This window comes from Sciurus carolinensis, chromosome 2 (assembly GCF_902686445.1).
Source record: "Sciurus carolinensis chromosome 2, mSciCar1.2, whole genome shotgun sequence".
NCBI classification, from domain to species: domain Eukaryota; kingdom Metazoa; phylum Chordata; class Mammalia; order Rodentia; family Sciuridae; genus Sciurus; species Sciurus carolinensis.
The window spans coordinates 38259332-38282617 of NC_062214.1; the positions used below are offsets into that span (position 1 = coordinate 38259332).

The window sequence follows — 23286 nt, forward strand, 5'->3', positions numbered from 1 at the left end:
AGTTAGTGAAACTCTGTCTCTAAATGAAATACAATAAAGGGCTGGGGATGTGGCTCAGTGGTTAAGCACCCCTGGGTTTAATCCCTGGTGCACACCCCCGCCCATACACACACGTAAAGAAATGAGCATACTGGTTAACTATGTAGTAGGTAGAAACTAGCAGGAATCAGAAGGGAGTTTTGGGGGACTGCAATAAAATTCTGTCTTCCTAATCTGAGTGCTGATTACATGTGGAGGGTTTACTTTGTGATAATCTGTCAAGAAGTTATAATTTGTGCACTTTTCTGAATGTATGTATGTATGTATGCCTATATAAAAAGTTAATGAAAAAAAAAAATAGAATCCTGCTAGTTTATGTGTCACATTTACATGGATTTTTAAAAAGTATCCCTCTGGATGGATGAAAAAGACAATCTGAGTAGTAGCAACTCCAAAAGTCTATGTCTTGGTAAATGGAGGGTGTGCTGGGTTTCATGCCTACTGATGTGCATGGCTAGACACAAAACCACACATCTGGATGGACATCTGCAAATCTGCAAAAACACTCATTTGACCCTCCCTCAACCACAGCTTTATGAGGAGGGCAGGGCAGGCATCCTTATTTTACAGATGAGGAAGTGGCACAGAACAGTAAGACCAATGCACGAAGGTGTAATAACTAATAAGCCATGGAGCCAGGACTAACTTCTAGGCCAGCAGTTCTTCACATGGTTCTGATTCCTATTTGGGAGTGGGGATGGGAAGAATCTTCTTTCTATGTTACTGTGTATAATTGTTATGAGTCATCTCAAATGTTTTAAGTAATAAGGCAGGAGAACAATATATCATCTAATATTCTTAATACTGGGCTTTACTAAGGGTCCCAGGTTCTAAGCCCACTTGAAAACTATGCATTGAACATGTAGTTTAAAATAAACATTCATCTTTTGCATATTTACCTGTGGAAAAAGATTAGTAGATGTCTAGATGTCAATAGTGCACCCCGGCCTTCCCGTAGCTAAAAATTGTTAATGAAAGGATATAAACCTTTCCATGTTTTGAAAAAATGAAAAAGAAAGAGACACAATATGTATCCATCCAACTTACCTAGAAGTGTCTGCTTATTTTGGGAGGAGTCACGCTCTGCAGAACATCTGCATGATCGGAGAACAATCACTCCGCCAAGTACGCCATCTTCACTGGCGAGGAAAGGTGAACCTAGGCACAAGGAATTAGTGGTCATTTTCCGTGAATTTTTCTTTTTTGATTTTCAGTTTTCATTTGATTACCAGAACAATAATGTGCTATGAATAAGATCTTGGAAGATGCCCATTTTCTGACAATCATCATTGTTCATACCTCATACAGACTTGATGGCAAAGGCAGGCTTATACTGAACAGGAGCCATTTGGCAAAGATAGTGCCAGATGCCGCCAAGATGACTTGAGTGGAGAAAGAGTGTGCATTACTGTATTCAGAATGGAATTGGAAACACTACCAGATTAAAGGACCAAAACACAAATACATGAAAAAATGCTCAACAACTCCCTTTGATCAACTCTTAGAGACCACTTACCAGGCTCTCCCTGCTGTCAGGGGTATACCACCAAGAGCCTTGATTTACTACCTTAAATTCAATTTTAAACAATAAGCCACAAACTTTATTACAAACATTTAAAAATGCTCCTGATGGTTTACACAAATAAGGGTGAAACTATATTTCTATTATGAGAGTCTGATGGTTAAAAACAGCCCAGCCTCCTTGAGATCTCACACACTGAACCATTGTGATCATTTCAAGAACATTACATTTTAAAACCCCTCATTTTTCTTCCCCAAGGACATCTTCTTCAAACATCTGGAATAGCAAGTGAGCACGTGGAGAACAAATGCAAAATTAACTGAAGAACTATCAAAGAAAGTAGTAAAAATAAAAACCGACCAAATTGAATTTGGGGGGAGCTTCTGGTTAAACTTAGCAGATTAAATACATGCATTTATCTCCACTCCCTCCCCAAATCCAGTGAATTGATGGGAAAGGAAGAAAAAAGGCATGACCCAAAAAGAGCAGAGAAAAAGGAAGACGGGGGTCGGGGAAAAATATGACCCTCCGGAAAATGGAAAAGAGATGGACAAGTAACTGTTCACCTAACAGATCTATGAAAGCTGAAGCCTAAGTTTCCATAGGGTGGAGGGAACTTAGAGTGAGAGGAATCCACAAAGAACCATCCAGTTTTGCCATAAAACTGAAAGGATCAGAAATTGGAGGCTTCTAGCTGGAGGCAGGGGTAGAATTCGGGGGTACAGGCCAGGGATAAAATGAGGACAACAAATTAAAACCTGCTAAGATCAACTAAATTGCTTCAATTAGGCCTCCGTCTCAGGAAGGAGAAACCAAAACAAACAAAAATGCAACCCAGGGAAAAGAGGCATGTATTGAGCAGAAGGAAAGTTAAAAAAAAAAAGACAAAAGGTATACTTACTACACACTGGTGGTACTGCAAATTAGAACAACCACTTTGGAAAGCAGTATGGAGATCCTCATAAGAATAGGAATGGAACCACCATATGACCCAGCTATCCCACTCCTTGATATTTATTCAAAAGAATTAAAGTTGTGGGTATAGCTCAGTTGTATAATGCTTGTTTAACATACATGATGCCTTGAGTTTAATCCCCAGTACTGAGAAAAGGAAAGTGGGTTGGGGTGAGTGGATGGAGAAAGAAAAAAGAAACTCAGAAGAACAGACCATAAGGTATATAAATAATAGAAATTTCAAGAAGAGAGAATAGAAGAAATGAAAGGGATGAAAATTAAAAATAATTCAAAAATATTCCCAATAATTGAAGAATGACTACTCAACCCAAAAGGTCATCATCCATCAATCTCCCAACATACTCATGAACAAGGAGTCCCATGAAGATGTACCTCTATAAATATCAAAATACTGAGTAAAGAAAAAGAGGTTTCCAGGTGGGAAAAAAAAAGATTACATGGAAATCAAGGGGATCATAATGACATCAGATTTCTCAACAGCAATATTGGAAGATAATAAATTATAAAACACTGTCTTCAAAATGCTGTGGAAAAAGGATTTCCAACCTTGAATTCTATATACAGCCAAAATGCCAATCAACTGTAAAAGCAGAATGAAATTCTACAAAGTCTTAAGAGTCTACCTCCCATGCATTCCTTCTTAGAGAGCTACAGGATAAAAGGACCATGGCAAAATGAAGGAGGAAGTAAATAACAAGAAAGGAAATTGTTTCTAAAAACAAGAGATCTAAAACATAAAAGAAAAAGGGATTCCCAGATGACACACAGGGTAGGAACAGGGAAGTACTCAGATTTATTATAAATCAGTGATACTCCTAAAGACCATTGATTTGGGAAGAAAAACAATATAAATTGAAACTGGAACTAGAGTAAACTTTTTAATCCTCTACTTCTTAGAGAAGGTGAAAGGAGATGAGGAACTCATGGTCATTGACAAACAACCCTGTATTGGGCCTTGGTTCATGTCATCATGTCTATTGTCATGAACTGCACTGCCATGAGATATTTTATTAACATTTTGAATAACTTGAGGTCCAGAGAGGTTCAACGACTTTCCACAGCCATGCCAAAGTTGGTAGGGAATGCAGCATCCCCCCCACCTTCTCTGAACCTACAATCCTTGCTTCCTTTGCAACACTTCCACTAGGGGGTTGGGGGGAACTTATGGACAATCTCACATTTCAACTGCCAGTTGGTTTATACTCAAACTCAGCACTTCTAGATCTATTCCTTTTCCCATCAAATCCAGCAACTATTCCTGAGCTCCTTTTAGTTTATTCAAGCTCAAAGCTCTCTGCCTCTTCCCTCTCCAATAACTGAACACTTCAAACCAAGTCAAACCATGTCAGTTCTCTGATTGTACTTGCACCTGCCTTTGCCTCTTCATTTCCACTGTGGAGACCCTCTGTGAGCTCTCACTGCAAACACTGCAGTAGGCTCTAATCAGTCCTCCCCAGTCCAGTCATTCAATCTCTAAATTAATAATTCAAGAAATGTGTACTAAGTGCCAGTACTTTTCTAGGCACTGGGAATATAGCAGGGAACAAAACAAAGTCTCTACATATGTCTAGTTGGATAAGTTGGGGAAATAGTAATAAATTCAAAGAAATAAGGAAATCCACCCAGATAGGAGGAAGTGCTGTGAAGAAAATAAATAATGGAGGGCATCACTAGAGTATCAAGGATCAGAGCAGGTCTTTTTTGGAAAGGTACTAACCATGTAACAGTCTGGGGAAAAAACTTGACAGCTAGACAAACCAGAGGCTCTAAGGAGGGCAGAGTTCAGTGTGCTTAGGAAATAAAAATTGCACTACAGTAACAGTAACTAAAGGAGAAAGTGGAAAGAGAGAATAGAGTACGAGTTGAGAGAGAGGTGGGGCCAGGTTATGGACAGTGGTAGGTTTTATGTAGACCTGTAAGGTTACTGGGCTGTGTGGAATGGACTGGCAGGGCAAATGTGAAAGCAGCAAGTCTTTGGCTGCTGTGGCCACCCAGCTTAGAGATAATAGTGGCTTGGGTGAGTCTTGTGACAGTAGAGACTATCTGCAGAGGTTAGGTATGGGATATATTCTGCAATTAGAACCAACAGGGTAGTTCATAGAATGGACATGGGGAGAGGGGCATGGGAAACAGAAACATTCAAGTTCAGTCCCTGAAGAGATATGCATCCCAGATATGATCACATCATTAAACAACTCAAAAACTTTCAGTGGCCCCAACTGTCTACAGAATTATCCCCACACTTCTTAGTCCAGCCTATCCCTCCTTTCTCTTCCCAACCTTATCTTCTTATTTATTTTTACACATCAGATGCTTCAGCCAAATTAGATTTTTCTATACTCCACTCCTGTAGAATTTCACCCTGGAATCACTCTTGGGGACAGCCCTTCCTGGTTCCTTCTCCCCTAGTTATGGTTTAAATGAGTAACCCCAAAGGTCAGTGTGTTAAAGATTTGGAGCCTCTGATGATGGGGAGGTGCTATGGGCATAGGAGGTAGGACCTAGTGGGAGGTCACTGGAAGCATGCCCTTGAAGGGGACTGTAAGACCCGGGCCCCTTCCTGTCTATCTTTGAACCTGGCTGGTAATATAAGCAGTTTTCTCTGCAACATGCTTCTGCCAAGATGCATTGCTCTCACCAGAGGACCAAAGAAATGGGGCTGACTGACCCTGGACTAGAACCTCCAGAACTGTCTTCGAAAGTTATTTGCCTTGGATATTTTGTTATTTTTTTTAAAGCAGATTAATACACACTGAATAAACTGAATCAATTTTTTAGTTCTAATGCCTTTCATATAGATCCACACTCTCTGGGGTGAAGGTATCTGATTCACCTTTGAAGCATGAGAGTGGTTAGCAAAGTGCTTCTAGTTATTCACCCTATTCACCTTCCTTCCCCTATACCCAACCTTTTCTATACACACTCCTGCCTACATCACTGCAGTGTGACAATGTGGATGGCAAGAAAGTACATGAAGAATGAATCAAGGTGTGGTAGTGCATATCTGTAATCCCAGCAACTCGGGAGGCTGAGGCAGAAGGTTCACAGATTCAAGGACAGTCTAAGTAATTAGTGAGGCCCTAAGCAACTTAGTGAGATCTTGTCTCAAAAACAAAATAAAGAAGATTGGGGATGTAGCTCTGTGGTAAAGCACTCCTGGGTTCAATCTCCAGTACCAAAAATAAAAAGGATGGTATGGTATATGAATACTCTGAAAGAGGGCAGAGCCTCTAGGCTATCATGGAAACTTATAACAGAGCTCCTTAGCTTTGATATGTGCATATTCTATAATTTAATGAAAGAGTGATTACAGTATATTTGAAGATTCCAAATTTTTCATGGAAAATACTTAAGATTATTATTGTTATGTAAGAAAAAAAAAACACCAATGATTCAGAAAGAAGATCTTGTTTTTAAGTCTCAGGGTAGCAACTATGTATTATTACGCAAGGTACAAATTCTTTTTTTTTTTTTTAATCCCATGCTTCAGTTTGTTCTATTATAAGAGATTTATTTATGAGAACTGAATTTATATATATATGAACTTTTTTTGGTGGTAGTGATGTTGATAGTACAAAGACACTTTAGAATTTTGCTAGTGTTTCAAAGATCATCATATTGAATTACTATACCTGCCTGGGTAACCTTCTACAACAGCTGGAACTAGTGCTAAATTTGTACCTAGTGATTGGATGGTGGTTCTAATGGGTATCAATTTCACAAGTTAAAAACATCAAATAGTCTCTGTAAAAAATAAACACTAATTCTTAATTCTATTAATAAAAAAAAAAGGAAAAAAGAAAAATTAACATTGAATGACACATTGGGCATTGTGCTAGGTGCTTTCTATATCCCATATGGGAATTGTGGGCAAAAATGAATAACCTTAAGACAATTCAAAGTTCTATTAAAATACGTACAAAGCAATTGAATACATTTCAGAGATAAAGAAATAGGGTGATTAAAGTTTATTCACCATAATAAAATAGTCTTAAATAGATCCTTTAAAGACCTAATTCTGTAACTGCTATGGAATGAAACTGTAATTACAGACTGTAAAGGACACGTTCAAATTTGTATAATCTGGATATTCATTTAGGTTGTAGATTTAGACTGCATACATAAATCAGACACCTACTTACCCTATTTATGCTACGGTCTTCAAAGATGAAGAAGGTATAGAAATATGAGAGGAGAATCACTACAAGTATTAAAGAATTCAACAAGAATATTAATCCATTATCTTTTAATTGCTAAAACCAGAGTCGGCTTAGGATCAGACTTCCTTAACAGGACTCCCTCCCACAGCACAAGAAATAAAAGCAAGAATCAACAACTGGGATAGATTCAAACCAAAAAGCTTTCTCTCAGCAAAGGAAACTATCAGTAATGTGAAGAAAGAACCTACAGAGTGGGAGAAAATCTTTGCCACTCATACTACAGATAGAGCGCTAATCTCCAGAATATATAAAGAACTTAAAAAACTCTACACCAAGAATACAAATAACCCAACCAACAAATGGGCGAAGGAAATGAACAGACACTTCACAGAAGAAGATGTACAAGCAATCAACAGATACATGAAAAAATGTTCAACATCTCTAGTAATAAGAGAAATGCAAATCAAAACTACACTAAGATTTCATCTCACCCCAATTAGAATGGCGATTATCAAGAACACAAGCAACAATAGGTGTTGGCGAGGATGCGGAGAAAAAGGTACACTCATACATTGCTGGTGGGGTTGCAAATTAGTGCAACCACTCTGGAAAGCAGTATGGAGATTCCTCAGAAAGCTTGGAATGGAATCACCATTTGACCCAGCTATCCCACTCCTTGGCCTATACCCAAAGGACTTAAAATCAGCATAATACAGAGATACAGCCACATCAATGTTCATTGCTGCTCAATTCACCATAGCCAGATTGTGGAACCAACCTAGATGTCCTTCAATTGATGAATGGATAAAGAAACTGTGGTATATATATATACAATGGAATATTACTCAGCCATAAAGAATGATAAAATTATGGCATTTGCAAGCATATGGATGAAATTGGAAAATATCATGCTAAGTGAGAAAAGCCAATCTCAAAAAACCAAAAGTCGAATGATCTCGCTGATAAGCGGATGATGACATATAATGGGGGGTGGGAGGGGTTAGCGTTAGGGTTAGGGTTAGGGAGGAGGGCAAGAATGGAGGAAGGAAGGACTGTATAGAGGGAAAAGAGGGGTGGGTGGGGTTGGAGGGAAGGGGGAAAAAATGGCAGGATGAATCAAACAACATTGCCCTGAGTAAATTTATGATTACACGAATGGTATGCCTTTACTCCATGTACAGAGAATCAAAATGTATCCCATTTGTTTACAATAAAAAAAATAAAATATAATCTCTACTAAAAAGAAAAGAAAAAAAGTGGATATTCACTGGCTCATAAAATCCAATAGGGAGAGGGGGAAACAAAGAAACTAAGCCTGAAATGATCAACTGTGACAAGGTCAGTGGAGTGGGGTGGTTGGAAAGACAAATCCACAAATGTCCGCAAAACACAAATAGATATAATACAGTGTCACAGATATGGAAAATCAGAATCTAAGGTATCTTGATGCTGTCTTCTTGAACTTTGGCCAGTTATTTTTACCTCTCTGAACCTTGCTTTTTTCCTCTCATCTGAAAAATTGGGACACTGGGCTCATAATATCTGATGTCTCCACTACTACTAGTATGCACAGTCCTAAAAGTATTTTTAGTTCTGAAGCTTCTCTACCCACAGCAGCAATTAGCATTACCTGGTACCAGATAAGCCAAGACAGAGTTGCTTTTGCAAAGCCTAAGAGAAAGATTCCTCTTCAACATGTGAGAACTTATCAGGAAAGTGCTGTATGACTAGAAGGCAGCTGCAAGTGTTCTATCTTCTCATTACACTTAACAAAGGACCTCTGTCTTTTAAAAATACATTTTTGTACACTATTTTCTTCTTTTTAATGACTAAAAGTCAAATTGTTTGGCATTTTCTCTTGGAAGAATAACTCATTGAGAAATATGTATATTTCTATATGTATACATAAATCATATATATATATATATATATATATATATATATATATATGACTAGAGAGAGGAAGTTTGGGGATCAGGCGAGCAAGAATATGAAGAACCTGGAAATACTAACTACTCCCTACTTAGAACACAAAACCCTAACTCCAAGAGAACAATAGAGATTATAAATATCCTTTACAGTCAGAAGCAGGGTAAGAGTCCTCAGAGATCAGAACTTTTTCTCTAAAGATGCACTTAAGTCACAAGTTAACATAACTTCCATGGATGCGAAATATAAACAGAATGGCATGAAGTCCATATGACACAACAACAGGAGTCAGTCACTAAATTCAGAAGTGTTAGTTTTGTTAATAATGTGACACTGTATCTTGCATTTGAAGAGAAATCTGTAAGGTTGCCTCCAGTATCCTATAAAAGGTGTTTTAATTTAACTGCATTCTATCATTTGTTGCTCATACAAAAATCCTAAAGGAATGAATATGACTACATTCATTTCATAGATGAGAAACCAAACGAAAGAAGGAAAAGTACCCCAGGCACAGGGAGGTAAGTAACAGGCCTATGGAACAAAGAGGAAACAAAGAATTGGACACCAAACCACTGGTCCAGGTCTTCTGACTACAAACTGTAAGGGCTATACCTGCTCCTCAAGAATCTACCCTGGTCACAGCTTATGGGTATCATTATTATGTGTTGATAAGCATAATCCTAAGAACTCCGATTTAACTTTTTAAAGAGAAGAGTTGAATTGAGAGGTACGTTTGACCACTGGCACTTTTGAAAGAGTTTATCTACCAAAATCTAAAACTTTCACTGTTATCTTGGTTTACATTTATTAATTATGAATAAAGTTAAATGTCTATGTGATGGTTTGGATTTTAAATGTCCCCCAAATGCTTAAATGCTAAGGACTTGGTCCCCAGTCTGTGGCACTACTAGGAGGTAGTAGAATCCTTAGGAAATGGGGGCCTAGTAGAAAGAAGTAAGGTCATTGGGGGCATGACAAATGAAGAGGATACTAGAACCCTGGCCACTTCCTCTCCCTCTTTGCTTCCTAGCCACCATGAGGTGAGCAGTTTTGTTCCACTATGTACTTCCCTGCCATGACATGCTGCCTTGTCATAAGCCCAAAAGCAAAGGGGACAAGCAATCATAGGCTGAAGCCTTCAAACCTGTGAGCCAAAACAAAACTTTCCTCCTTTTAATTTGCTTTTCTCAGTATTTTGTCATGGCAATGAAAAGGTGACTAATACACACTCTATGCTTACGAGTCATGTGTATTTCTTCATTGGTGAACTGCCTTCACATCTGTGGTATATTCAACTGGTCGCCTAACCAGTACCCATTCCCCTTTCTTCCTTACAGACAAATTTCTAATTTTGTTTAGAGTGGAAAAGTGTCCAATTTCCCAAAATCCTTTGCAGCTAGTAAGTCCAGTAGCAGAGTTCTCTTTTTTTCTTTTCATTTTTTAATTGACACATAAAAGTTGTACATATTTATGGGGTTCTATCTCCTCAAATAGTCATAATTTCCTCATGTTAAAAACATTCATAATTCTTTCTGTAGCTTTTTGAAATATACAGTACATTACCATTATTGTTACTTAACTGTGGAAAACCACACCAGAACTTCCTATGCTTATCTAATTGTAACTTAATACTCAAACCCTTTTCCCCTCTACTCCCTCCTCCTGCTATGGTCTGAAATCTTAAATTTTACACCAAAAGTCCAAGTATTAAAGGTGTAAACCACAGATTGAAGCTATTTGGAGGTGGTGGAAACCTTAGGAGATGGGGCCTCCCAGGTCTTCTTGCATGCCCTTGAAGTGGGATGTGGGACCCCAGCTTCTTTTTCTCTCTTTCATGTCCTGGCCATAAGGTGAACAACTGCTTCGCCAAATACTCCCATCATGCATGCTGCCTGGCCATAGCCCCCAAAGCAACTGTGTCAACTGATCATGAACTAAAATCTCCCAGTGAGCCAAATTGAATCTTTTATCTTTATAAGGTGATTATCTCAGGTATTTACTACAGTAAAAGAAAACTAACCAGTACCACCTGTGCCTCTCCCCAGCCTCTCGTGGTCACCATTCTACTTTCAATGAGATGAGATGAGCTTTTTTTTTTTTTTTTTAGATTTCATAGACTGAGATCATGAAGTTATTTCTCTTTCTGTGAAATGGAAGAGTTTCTAGCAGAATTTGTTAAAAGGGGAGACTTGAACAGTGCACATCTTATTGGCAACTGTTCTTTGACTCAGATGTAGTGCCTGGAAGTGGAACAGCATCTTGTGGTCATGAAGAATATAGTCACCCACTAAAGACAGTCAAACAGAATGAGAGTCTAAGCCCCTGATACACTGTGGAGTCACTATACCAGCCTAAAAGCACTCGAAGTTTTCAGGCTTCTTTTTTTCAGACATCTTATGTGAGAAAAGTCCTTGATTAGTTAAGCCCTTGTAGCCGGATCTATCATGTTGATCCCAAATTAAAAATGTATTTCATCCACTTCTTTACTGGGTTCTTGGATTTTTTTCTTACTAATTTGCTATACTCTATATTAAAGCTGTAAATCTTTCACCACATTTATTACAAATATTTTTCCACAGTTTGGCAACCATCATTTTTATTTTTCCTTATGATTCTTTTTCTAGCTTTTTGGAATAGAGGCATTTTTAATGTTTAGGTGGCTAATTTATCAATCTTTTTCCTTTACAGTTTCTGTGTTGGGAGTTCTACTGGAAAGGCATTCCCTAATGAACTACTAGGCAAATAATTTGTCCATGTACTTTTACAATTATAGTTTTTAATTCTAAAAGGTCAGTCCTTCTGAAATTAATTTTGCTGTTAAGACTGTAGTGGAGATCCTGTGGGGTTTTGTTTTGTTTTGTTTTGTTTTTCCTAAATGGTCAGCCAACTGCACATCATAAATCTGTTGAAAAATTCACCTTTTACCCACAGACTTGAAATCTTTTTTTAATCACATGTTAAATTTGCATATGTATTTGAATATATAAACTGTTCCAATGATAAAACTAGTATCATATAGATAATTAATTAATTTAATTATTAGAACTTTATAAGTATATTCTGACTGGGCCAGTTTCTTCTACTTATTGATTATTCATAATATTCTTTGCTACTTTCACGAGTCAAAAAATAGACTTGCTTAATATTCTTGGCTTCCACTCTCACTGGAATTTTTGTATGAGCTTAAGTTAATTAAGTTAATTGTGACTTTACTTAAGAGTCAGGAAGTTCTGATAAATTTTCTCCATGAAAATCTAAAGATAGAGTTAGTTATATCTTTCACACACCAAAATCCTGGGGCTATGTGGATTTTTAAACAAAGAAATATTATATGATATTCCTAAAATATACAAGAATACCTCTACATAATTTAAAAGAATCTTTCTGACTTCAATGACATAAGCATCTTTGTAGAATACCCTCTGAGATATAAACTTAGTTTTAAAAAATAATTTTTTTCTCATGCTCAGTTCTGATCCATCTTATTTTCTTCACCATAGCCTATAACCATTCATAATAGCAGCAACCTTCAACCTGTTCCCACAAAACAGGGAGAAAACAAACAAAAACAAAAACATCTTATTTCCAAGAGAAGTTGGATGGCAAGTTGTCTGTGATTGAGGTGAAAATATCCTGGATTGGAAAAATTTTAGGTCACCTAGTCATAAATATATGAAATCCTGCACTGATACACTCTTTAAAACATGTAAAGCATTAAAAGCAAATTCTGAGGGTATAGAGGTTTTGCTTTAGATTCCATGTGTGCTAAAAAACCTTACAGTATTTACAATAGAGTCCAAGGTATCAGTGTTTATGAGCAATGGCTCTTGCTTCCAGAGGATCACTAGTATTTTTTATCTGGCCTTGGTAAACACAGTCAATAAGATCAAGTATAGCATAGATAAGCAGCTGGTAGTACACCAGACAGTCTCCTCCAATTACTGCACAAGACTTTCAAACAACATTGGATTTTAAGAACATTATACACTCCTCGGCTGCTGTTCATTGTGGGTTTTCCCTTCTCTGAGTTGTTTCCTTACATATCTCATATTTTGCCATGTGCATACTCTACTCACTGACTTTTTAAGGTCAGATCCAGCTCACTGCACAGAAGCACATGACATCAAAGCCCTTCCAGCATACTTCTAATTCCAATGTTAGTTTAATGTAGCTTTGGGTATTCTCATGAACTTTGCCTTCATCTGTGACAAAAAGTTTTTCATAGTTTCTGTCTGGAAAGTCTGATAAAACAGTGATTATTGACATTCTAGTTCCTATCAAGTTTCTAGATGTGACATTTTTTACTTTTGTTATTCCATTGAGAGGGCATACAGTCAAGTAATTATAAAAGTTTATTATTAATGCTTGAGCTTACAGCTGTATGTCTACAATGTGTACCCTTTACATTACAAACTTAACAAAATTGTATTCCATATGAGCCACTGTATTCCAAATTGATAAAAGGGAATTACCCATTAATGCAGAAGGACATCAATACAGAAGATGAGAATTCAATAGACAATGTTTTAGTGCTATAATATGTAGGGTTTTGTATTTAATTTGAATGCACTTCTCTAAGTATTCCATTCTTAGTGAAGTCACTGAACATATTAAATACCTTGTCTATACTCAGCACATGCTCAGACAATGTGTACATAGACATCAAAAAAGTTGTTCCTACTGCAACTGCTAGAAGAAAAAATAGGGTCAACATGCTAACACATTGACATTGATTTCCTTAATAAGAATTCTAAAGCTTGAGAAATAAAACTAAGATTCAATAAGTGGAATAAGGTCAAATTAAAAAGTTTTTGTGCAGCAAAGGAAACCATTAAAATTATGGAGAGTCTGCACAACAGGAGAAAATCTTTGCCAGCTATTCTTCCAACAGGGGATTAATATCCAGAATATATAAAGAACTCAAAAAACTTAACACCAAAAATAAGAATGAAAAACCCAAATAAATAGGCAAATGAACTAAACAGGTATTTCTCAAAGGAAGAAATACAAATGGCCAACAACTGTTTGAAAAAATATTCAATACCCTTAGCAATCAGGGAAGTGTAAATCAAAACTACACTGAGATTTCATCTCACCCCAGTTAAAATGGCAATCATCAAGAATACAAATAACAATAAGTACTGGAGAGGTTGTGGTGGAGGGAATACACTTGTACACTGTTGGTGGGACTGCAAATTAGTCTGACTATTTTGGAAAGCAATATGGAGATTCCTCAAAAGACTAGGAATGGATCCACCATACGACACAGATCCCACTACTTGGTATTTATCCCCAAAAAACAAAACCAGCATACTTTATTGATACACAAATACCAACGTTTATAGCAGCACAATTCACAATAGCCATGTTATGGAGCCAGCTGAGGTGCCCATCAACAGACAAATGAATAAATAAAATGTGGCATATATACAACAATGGAGTTTTACTCCATGATAAAGAAGAATAAAATCGTCATTTGTTGGAAATGGAGAATATTGTGCCAAGTGAAATAAGCCAGATTCAAAAAGTGAAGGATTTAATGTTTTCTCTCATATGTAGAAACTAGAGAAAAAGAGGGAGAGGTAATAAAAAAGGGTGTTTGTAGGGGGGAATCCCATGAAAATAGAAGAGAGAGAAACAAAGTAGAGGAAAGGGATTGAGAGGGAGGGAAAAAGGAAGGATGTGGGGAAGTAACAGGAAATGAAATCTACAAAATTATTCTAGGTCAATATATGAATATACTACAATGAATCCTGCTTATATATAATTATAATGCACTCATTGAAATGATAATAACAATAGAAGGGAAATCAGTACAGTAGAGCAAGAGGCTCAGGGGGAGAGAAGAGGGAATGGAAAGGAAGAGTGCTGGATGATAAGATAGATCAAATTATGTTGAGAGCATAAACAAATCTGTCAAATGAATCCTACTTTTATGTACAATTATCATTTAGCAATAAATTGGGGGGGGGTGGTTCTGAGTATTGAACCCAGGACTTCAGGCATGCTAAGTAGATGCTCTACCATGAACTATACCCCCAGCTCTAAATTTTTTAAAATTATTCCTGAAAAACTTACAGGTCTGTTGACCAGACACAATTTAATTACATAAAAGCTAGAAAACCAGAATATAGTGTTATATTAAATTTTTATATATATCATTTCACATGTACATATATTACACACCTGAATGTGTCCCCACCAGTATGTATGGGCAATCAGAATGTCTTTTCATCACCCAACACTTAAACAGTGTCTGACATGATCAATAAATATTTGTTAGATATGAAAAGTCCAATAACAGGCCTTGTGTTAAGTGTTTCAGGACTTAAGAAGGGCCTACTCACTTTATTAGGGAAATACTTGTCCATGGAGGAAAGAAGGAAAATCTGCCCTTGGATAACAGGAGAAAGCACTAGAATGAGCAGTCAGAGCTCTTGCTATTTGGACAACGTGAACCTTAAGGAGTGTCACATAAAAGAGTACACAATGATTGAAATATGGCAGGCCCTTAGCAACAATAGGAGTTGGCAAGGATGTTGGGAAAAAGGTACACTCATACACTGCTGGTGGGGTTGTAAATTAGTGCAGTCACTCTGGAAAGCAATGTGGAGATTCCTTAGAAAATTTAGAATGGAACCACCATTTGACCCAGCTATCCCACTCCTTGGCCTATACCCAAAGGACTTAAAATCAGCATAATACAGAGATACAGCCACATCAATGTTCATTGCTGCTCAATTCACCATAGCCAGATTGTGGAACCAACCTAGATGCCCTTCAGTTGACGAATGGATAAAGAAACTGTGGCATATATATACAATGGAATATTACTCCTCAATGAAGAATGATAAAACTATGGCATTTGCAGGCATATGGATGAAATTGGAGAATATAATGCTAAGTGAGATAAGCCAATCTCAAAAAACTAAAGGACGAATGATCTCGCTGATAAGGGGATGAGGACATATAATGGGGGGTGGGAGGGGTTAACGTTAGGGTTAGGGTTAGGTTTAGGGTTAGGGATAAGGAGGGTGGTAAGAATGGAGGAAAGAAGGACTGTATAGAGGGAAAAGTGGAGTGGTAGGGGTGGGGGGAAGGGAAAAAAAATAATGAATCAAACATCATTGCCCTAAGTAAATTTATGATTACACAAATGGTATGCCTTGACTCCATGTACAAATAGAGAAACAACATGTATCCCATTTGTATACAATAATAAAAAAAAAGGACTTAAAATCAGCATACTACAGTGATGCAGCCACATCAGTATTCATAGCTGCTCAATTCACAATAGCCAGATTGTGGAACCAATCTAGATGCCCTTCAATTGATGAATGGATAAAGAAACTGTGGTATATATACACAATGAAATATTACTCAGTCATAAAGAATAATAAATTATGGCATTTGCAGGCAAATGGATGAAATTGGAGAATATCATGCTAAGTGAGATAAGCCAATCTCAAAAAACCAAAGGTCGAATGATCTCGCTGATAAGCGGATGATGACACATAATGGGGGATGGGATGACACATAATGGGAGGGAAGAATGGAGGAAGGAGGGACTGTATAGAGGGAAAAGAGGGGTGGGAGGGGTGGGGAGGAAGGAAAAATAACAGAATGAATCAAACACCATTACCCTATGTAAATGTATGATTACACAAATGGTTTGCCTCTACTGCATGTACAACCAGAGAAACAAGTTGTACCCCCTTTGTTTACAATAAAAAAAAAATTTAATAGTAATCCAGAAAAAAATAAATAAATAATCAGGTCATTTATAAGTCCCCTCGTTACATAACATCAACGCAGTGCACTGAGTATAGCTGTCAAAACTCTAGGCATGGCAAGCTCAACCGTGTCCCATGAAATTCCTTCTCTGGTCTGAGGCTCTGAATTCTTTCCCCTTGTAGGTCCATCAAGGTCTTGTTTAGCTCTGGAATTCCCTCTTTGTCCTAATTCACCAAAACTCTAGTTTGTCAACCTTAGGGCACTGAGGAGTATCTATTTTTTGAATTTTAAATTTTTAATAACATCCTAAACATTTCTTTCACCTTTGTTGATTTTAGCTGCCCTATTTGATTACTTATTTTTATATTCTGCATGTGTCCAGAAATCTTAGAGTATAGAACTCTGTTTACTATATCTGATAAATAAAATGAAAAGAAGAAACTACAGAATTAAACCATAAATGTCTTCATAAGACCAGGTGATGGGGAAAAACATGAGCCAAGAATTTAAAAAATTTTTAAAACATTTTAAAAGTATTAAATGAGTAAAATCATATTTAGAAAACAGCTTAGAAAGATAGCAAATGCAACTGAAAATTATTAATTATTTTCTTTATTTCTACTGGTAGAAGCATAACTACTAGAATTAATATGACTTCAATGGTAACAAAACACCAAATTAATTTGTTAGTCACTTTTGTTAATTTTATGGATGGACGAGCAGTAGACAGTCAGACTCAAGCAACTTTAAGGAAAAGTAAGATAAAATAAAAATGCTTATAATGAGAAAAGAACTAAAAACAAAAGCAGATCATCTTACCAAAGAGTGGGGAATAACTCACAAGCATGATTTATCTTTTTATCCACTGAAAATGTTATCCTATAAATTACAAACATTATGAAAAACCCGATCATTTGGGTAAATAAAATTTAAAAAGCAGGATATTATATATGTAATAAGATGGCTTTAGGAAGTCATAAACCAATAAGTAATGCTTTATACTCAAAACAAACTTTTAACTTCATAGAATTTCTGTAAAAAAAATACAACCACAAAAAAAATTGTTGTAGATATACAATAAGGGTTTAAATCAATCTAAATTTATAAAAAATATTTTATAGATTTATTTCTGTATATACACAATGAATATATGACTCTCACAATTTCATAAATAGCCATTAATCATATGGGATATTGCTGGGAACTCCACCTACAGATTAATACATTTGTCCAGATATGCAGAAACACAGAGATTTATAATTTCATATAAAGAATTATTAGTTAATAAGTTGAGGTAAACACTGAAAAATCACTCAAAGAATTTTGGGAATTCCATATAAGCTGGATCTGTTTTAGACTTATATCCCATTAGGGACTAATTAAAGGATAAAAAGGCCCTGTACCCACAGAATTGTCTGACAACACAGAAATCAAATGCGGCATCGCTGGGAGACTCATAAAATTCTAAATTAGAAGTGGGATGTTTTCATTTGCAAGTTTTCAATTACTGCATCACCACCAAAAGAGACAACTAAATATAGCCCAGTCAGTGGTGGCACACAAAACCTTAATCTAGTGTGCAACCAAAAAAGTTAATGTTCAAAACAGCAGTCAATTCAAAACCATTTCAAAACAGTACACACATTTTAAAAGAGCCATGTTAAACAAGAGCAAGATCTACACATATAGTCAAGTGAATGGTTGTGTTTTAATGGTGAATGTGCTGCAGGATAATGAGGAGTGCCTTAATTCAAAACTTTCATTTCTATAGTTAAAATTCATGAATCCACATCTATGCTAAAGAATAGAAGAATTTGTTGCTTTCTTTACCTATCCGGCTCCTTCTCAGGACTCCTGAGTCCTGTGGCTCTTTGATTTTCCTGTCAATTAGTGTCACAGCTCAGCAAAATAAGCAGATCTGGGGCCCTGTTGGTTGTCTTGCCAGCACACAATGATAGTACTTGGAAGTTCAGAATACTAAGCAATTTTCTTTCATATTTTAATTGTGATGAATAATTGGCATTTTTATGCTTACTACAGGTGTTCAAGGTTTGAAATTTATGGTAATGTAAATTAATTCATGGAAACAATATTCATGTTGTGCTGAGGTGGAGCAGTGTCTTCCTTCTCCTTAGGGCTGCTCACACTTCAAGTCACTAGACGTGTCTGGGTGGCAATTCATCTACTGGCCCCAAGAGGGCACTGCCCATCATCTCTTAAAGATTTATACCCCTGGTCATTGTCCCTCTGACATCCATTCTACCATAATCTTACTGATTCCACAGTATGTAAAGATCATCCTTCCAATTTTTGCCCTCTTATTTCCTTGACATCTTCTCTCTGTAGGATCTTGTCCTCTACTCAATGTCAGCCACTCACTCTCCTTATACCCTAGTCCTTGAGACTGCCTAGGGTATAACTTTGCCACTTCCATAAAACTCACTTGCAAGTATCCCCTAACTTTCCAGAGCACGTTCTATAATATGCAGACTCTAACAATTCTTGAATTTGTCCCTCACCCATCTGAAGTCTTCCCTTTGGTACTTAGTAGGCTAAAGTTCATGGTCTGTCATTACAATAAACTTTTCATAGAAACTAGCATGTAAACTGCTCTTATTCCATCAGTTTCATCTGGAAAAACTCCAAGCTAATTAAATCCTACTCCATACCTACACCCAAAAGAGTGAAGGAAATCATACTGCCATGTTAGCCACACTCTTTAAATTCATGGTTACTAACTTAAGTTTGGATCCTTAATCTTCCTGGCAATCACAATCCATTTCCCAAGTACTGACCTATACTTCTCAATTTTTTGTCAGATTACCAATTATCTCCTCCTCCATCCTAACTCTGCAGCTGTCTTACTGGTTGCTTCTATTTGTCCCCACCACATCTTGATTTATGCACAGGGTCTTTGTCTTCCCTCCTGGTACTGCAGATAAGTCACTCATACTCCTTTCAAGGTCAACTGCTCTACCTGTTCACTAGATCTATGACTTCTTCTTTTTTCTTTCTTTCTTTTTTTTTTTAGCTGTAGATGGACACCAAATCTTTTTTATTTAATTTTATGTAGTGCCAAGAATCAAACCCATTACCTCATACATGTTAGACAAGTGCTTTACCACTGAGCCACAACCCCAGCCCACATGCCTTCTTCTTAATCAAGGACCTTCAACCCTCAATATATGAATACACCATTAATTTATTATCCCCTGCATCATTCTCCTAGATCATTTGCTCTGATTTCTCTCACACAGGAAAACAAGCATGCTGTTTTTCTATTATATAGATAGCTATCACCCCATTATCTTCTTCATTTTAAAAAATGTAAAGATCTCTTGGAAGTTTTGCCTGAACTCACTCTTATTTCTCTCCTCTCACTAGCTTCCCTTACCCACCTAACTTGGGCTTTTTATATCTTTCACTCCATTTGAACTCTTTTGCAAAATCACCACATCACCTCTAAAGAGTGTTAAAGTCAATGATCAGCTATCCAGTCCTCATCTTACTGCCCATCAACAATGTCTGACCCGCTGATCACTCTTTGCTGCTTTGAAGAACTTAATTGACTTGACTTCTAGGACTTTAAAAGTTCCTGGATTTTCTCCAGGTAGAGCACTGCCTACTCCAAGAACCATTTAGTCCAATCTCCATGGCAGACAGCAGAGGCATACTCAGAATTTATTCTCTCCTTCTTTCCAACTAAAAGAATCCCAGTTTTATTGAGGGGACATTGATTGCCTGGGTAAAAGATTACCTCTCAGTCTCTCTCTAGCTAGAGGTAACCATGAGACATGGTTTTATGACCAATAAGAAATAAACATAAAACATTTGGAGGGGCATTGGAAAGGTCCTCATTTGTCAATTATGTTTTTTAAGTGCATTTTAAGTATACACAATAGTAGAATTCAATGTGACATATACATACATGCACCTAATATAATTTGCTCCATTTTCTTCCCCTGTATAGGAAAGGTCCTTTAGAAAGGGTTGATTCAGTCGGCATACCCCTTTGCCTCTTTAAGTTTTCCCCTTTTCCTAACTGAAATACAGATTTTTGATGCCCAGGGAGTGTGAGAGTCATATGATAAAGGTAGTAGAGAACGAGGAGAAGGCAGGATAATCAAAGACACTGTGGAGTTGATAAAATGAACTCCTGAATGTGTCTTCATGATAGGAAAAATCAATCTCTTGTTAAGTTGTGATAAGTGGCTTTCAAAGAGAAAGAAAATAAATCTTTCATTAAAATATTACATGTAGTTTTTAGAAGGAGAAAACAAATCATTCAAGATCCTAAAAGCCAGCAAGCATCAGAGGACACTTGAACTTATCCTGTTACTTCCATGTAATAAGTCTTTCTCTCAAGTCATTCCCCTTCTTGAAAATAAAACTTAATCTGCTAAAATAAATATCATTTACATCAATCAGTTTCATTTACATAAGTTATTAGAATAGGTATAAATAAACAGAAGAAATCAATTGGGGGTTCAGAATAAAATATACCACATGCTATTCCATGCAAAACAGACAACATGTAAATTAAGACAGCCCTTATTCCTATCCAAAAACCAATAATTTCCCAGTCTCAGATATCTAGGAATTCTGGGGTTTCATCTAATGTCAGACATAGTTGAATTCACACTACTGACAAGTTCTAAGTCAACTGAAACACTGATAACCCGTGCACAGGTTCCTCCATATAACTAAGTAGATGCAGATCACCAGGCTGCTATATAACCTTTGTGCTGAGTTTTCAAGTCGTTTACCGGAAGAACAATAATTCATCCAACCTTAGCTTTAAATGTTAAAAAGATGGATGAAAGCAGTGTACTTGAAAAATATTTTAAAAATATAAAGTGGCTTATGATTGTATAGAATTATTATAATAAGTTTTTTGAGATTAGTGCTCTAATTCTGGAGATTAGTGCTCTACCTAGTGTGGCAAAGATTTTCTCCTACTCTGTAGGGTCTCTCTTCACAATATTGATTGTTTCATTTGCTGAGAAGATTTTTAGTTTGAATCCATCACATTTATTGATTCTTGCTTTGATTTCTTGCACTTTGGGAGTCTTGTTAAAGAAGTCTGTCTGGTACTTAGCTAACATGACAAAGATTTGGGCCTACTTTTACTTCTATTTTGTGTAGGGTATCTGATCTAATTCCTATGTCCTTGATTCATTTTGAGTAGAGTTTTGTGCAGGGACAGGGGTTTAATATCATTTTTCTGCATATGGATTTCCAATTTTCCCAGCACCATTTGTTGAAGAGTCTATCTTTTCTCCATTGTATGTCTTTGGCACCTTTGTCTAGTATGAGATCATTGTATTTATGTGGGTTTGTCTCTGTGTCTCCTATTCTGTACCATTGGTCTACCTGTCTATTTTGGTACCAATACCTTGCGTTTTTTGTTACTATTGTTCTGTAGTATAATTTAAGGTCTGGTATTGTGATGCCTCCTGCTTCACTCTTCCTGCTAAGGATTGCTTTGGATATTCTGGGTCTCTTATTCTTCCAAATGAATTTCATGAATGCTTTCTCTTTTTCTATGAGGAATATCATTGGGATTTTAATTGGAATTGCATTGAATCTGTACAGCACTTTTGGTAATATGGCCATTTTGATAACATTAACTCTGCCTATCCAAAAACATGAGAGATCTTTCCATCTTCAAAGGTTTTCTTTAATTTCTTTAGTGTTCTGTAGTTTTCACTGTACAGGTCTTTCAGATCTTTTGTTGGATTGATTCTCAAGTTTTTTGGTTTTTTGTTTGTTTGTTTTTTTAGGTTATAGTGAATGGAGTGGTTTTCCTAATTTCTCTTTCAGAGGATTCATCACTTACAAATAGAAATGCAATAGATTTATGAGTGTTGACCTTACATCCTCCTACTTTGCTGAATTCATTTATTAGTTCTAGAAGTTTTCTGGTGGAATTTTGGGGATCCTCTAAATATAGAATCATGTTGTCAGCAAATAGTGATAGTTTAAGTTCTTCTTTTCCTATTAGTATTCCTTTAATTTCTTTCTCCTGTCTGATTGCTCTGGCTAGAGTATCAAGGACTATGTTGAATAGAAGTGGTAAAAGAGGGCATCCCTGTCTTGTTCCAGTTTTTTGAGGGAATTCTTTCAATTTTTCTCCATTTAGAATAATGTTTAAAAAATGTTATCTATGTTAAGCCTTGGGCTTAGCATAGATAGCCTTTACAATGCTGGGGTATGTTCCTACTATCCCTTTGTCTAGTATTTTGAGCATGAATGGTTGTTGTATTTAATCAAATGCTTTTTCTGCATCTATTGAAATAATCATATGATTCTTAAGTTTCAATCTATTGATGCGATGAACTACATTTATTGATTTCCAGATGTTGAGCCAACCTGGCATCCCTGGGATGAACCCCACTTGATCATGATGTAGTATCTTCTTAATATGTTTTTGTATGCAACTTGTCAGGATTTTCTTAAGAATTTTTGCATCTATGTTCATGAGGGATATTGATTTGAAGTTTTCTTTCCTTGATGTGTCTTTTGTCTGCTTTTGGTATCAAGGTGATATGAGCTTCATAGAATGAGTTTGGAAGGGTTCCCTCCTTTTCTATTTCATGGAATACTTTAAGGAGTATTGGTATTAGTTCTTTGAAGGTCTTGTAGAACTTCGCTGAAATTCTGACTGGTCTCGGCCTTTCCTTGGGGTAGGTTTTTTATGGCATCTTCTAATTCATTGATTGAAATTGATGTTTAAATTGTGTATGTCCTCCTGATTCAGTTTGGGTGAATCATATATCTCTAGGAAACTATCAATGTCTTCGAGATTTTCCATTTTGTTGGAATATAGATTTTCAAAATAGCTTATAATAATGTTTTGTATTTCAATAGTGTCTGTCATGAAATTTTCCTTTTCATCATGAATTTCAGTAATATGAATTTTCTCTC

At 36.5% G+C, this 23286-nt stretch overlaps 1 protein-coding gene across 6 annotated transcripts in view; it reads right to left on the minus strand.

Moving 5' to 3' along the window:
* Positions 1-23286, minus strand: part of Tasp1 (taspase 1) — a 319195-nt gene that overhangs the window by 68846 nt on the left and 227063 nt on the right. For all 6 annotated transcript variants that reach the window (XR_007107125.1, XM_047540631.1, XM_047540628.1 and 3 more), the window contains one exon: positions 1087-1197. Coding sequence is in view for 5 of the 6 variants with exons in the window: in XM_047540631.1 (XP_047396587.1) it covers positions 1087-1197 (111 nt within the window). In the remaining variant the exon portion in view is untranslated. The remainder of the gene's footprint in view (positions 1-1086; positions 1198-23286) is intronic.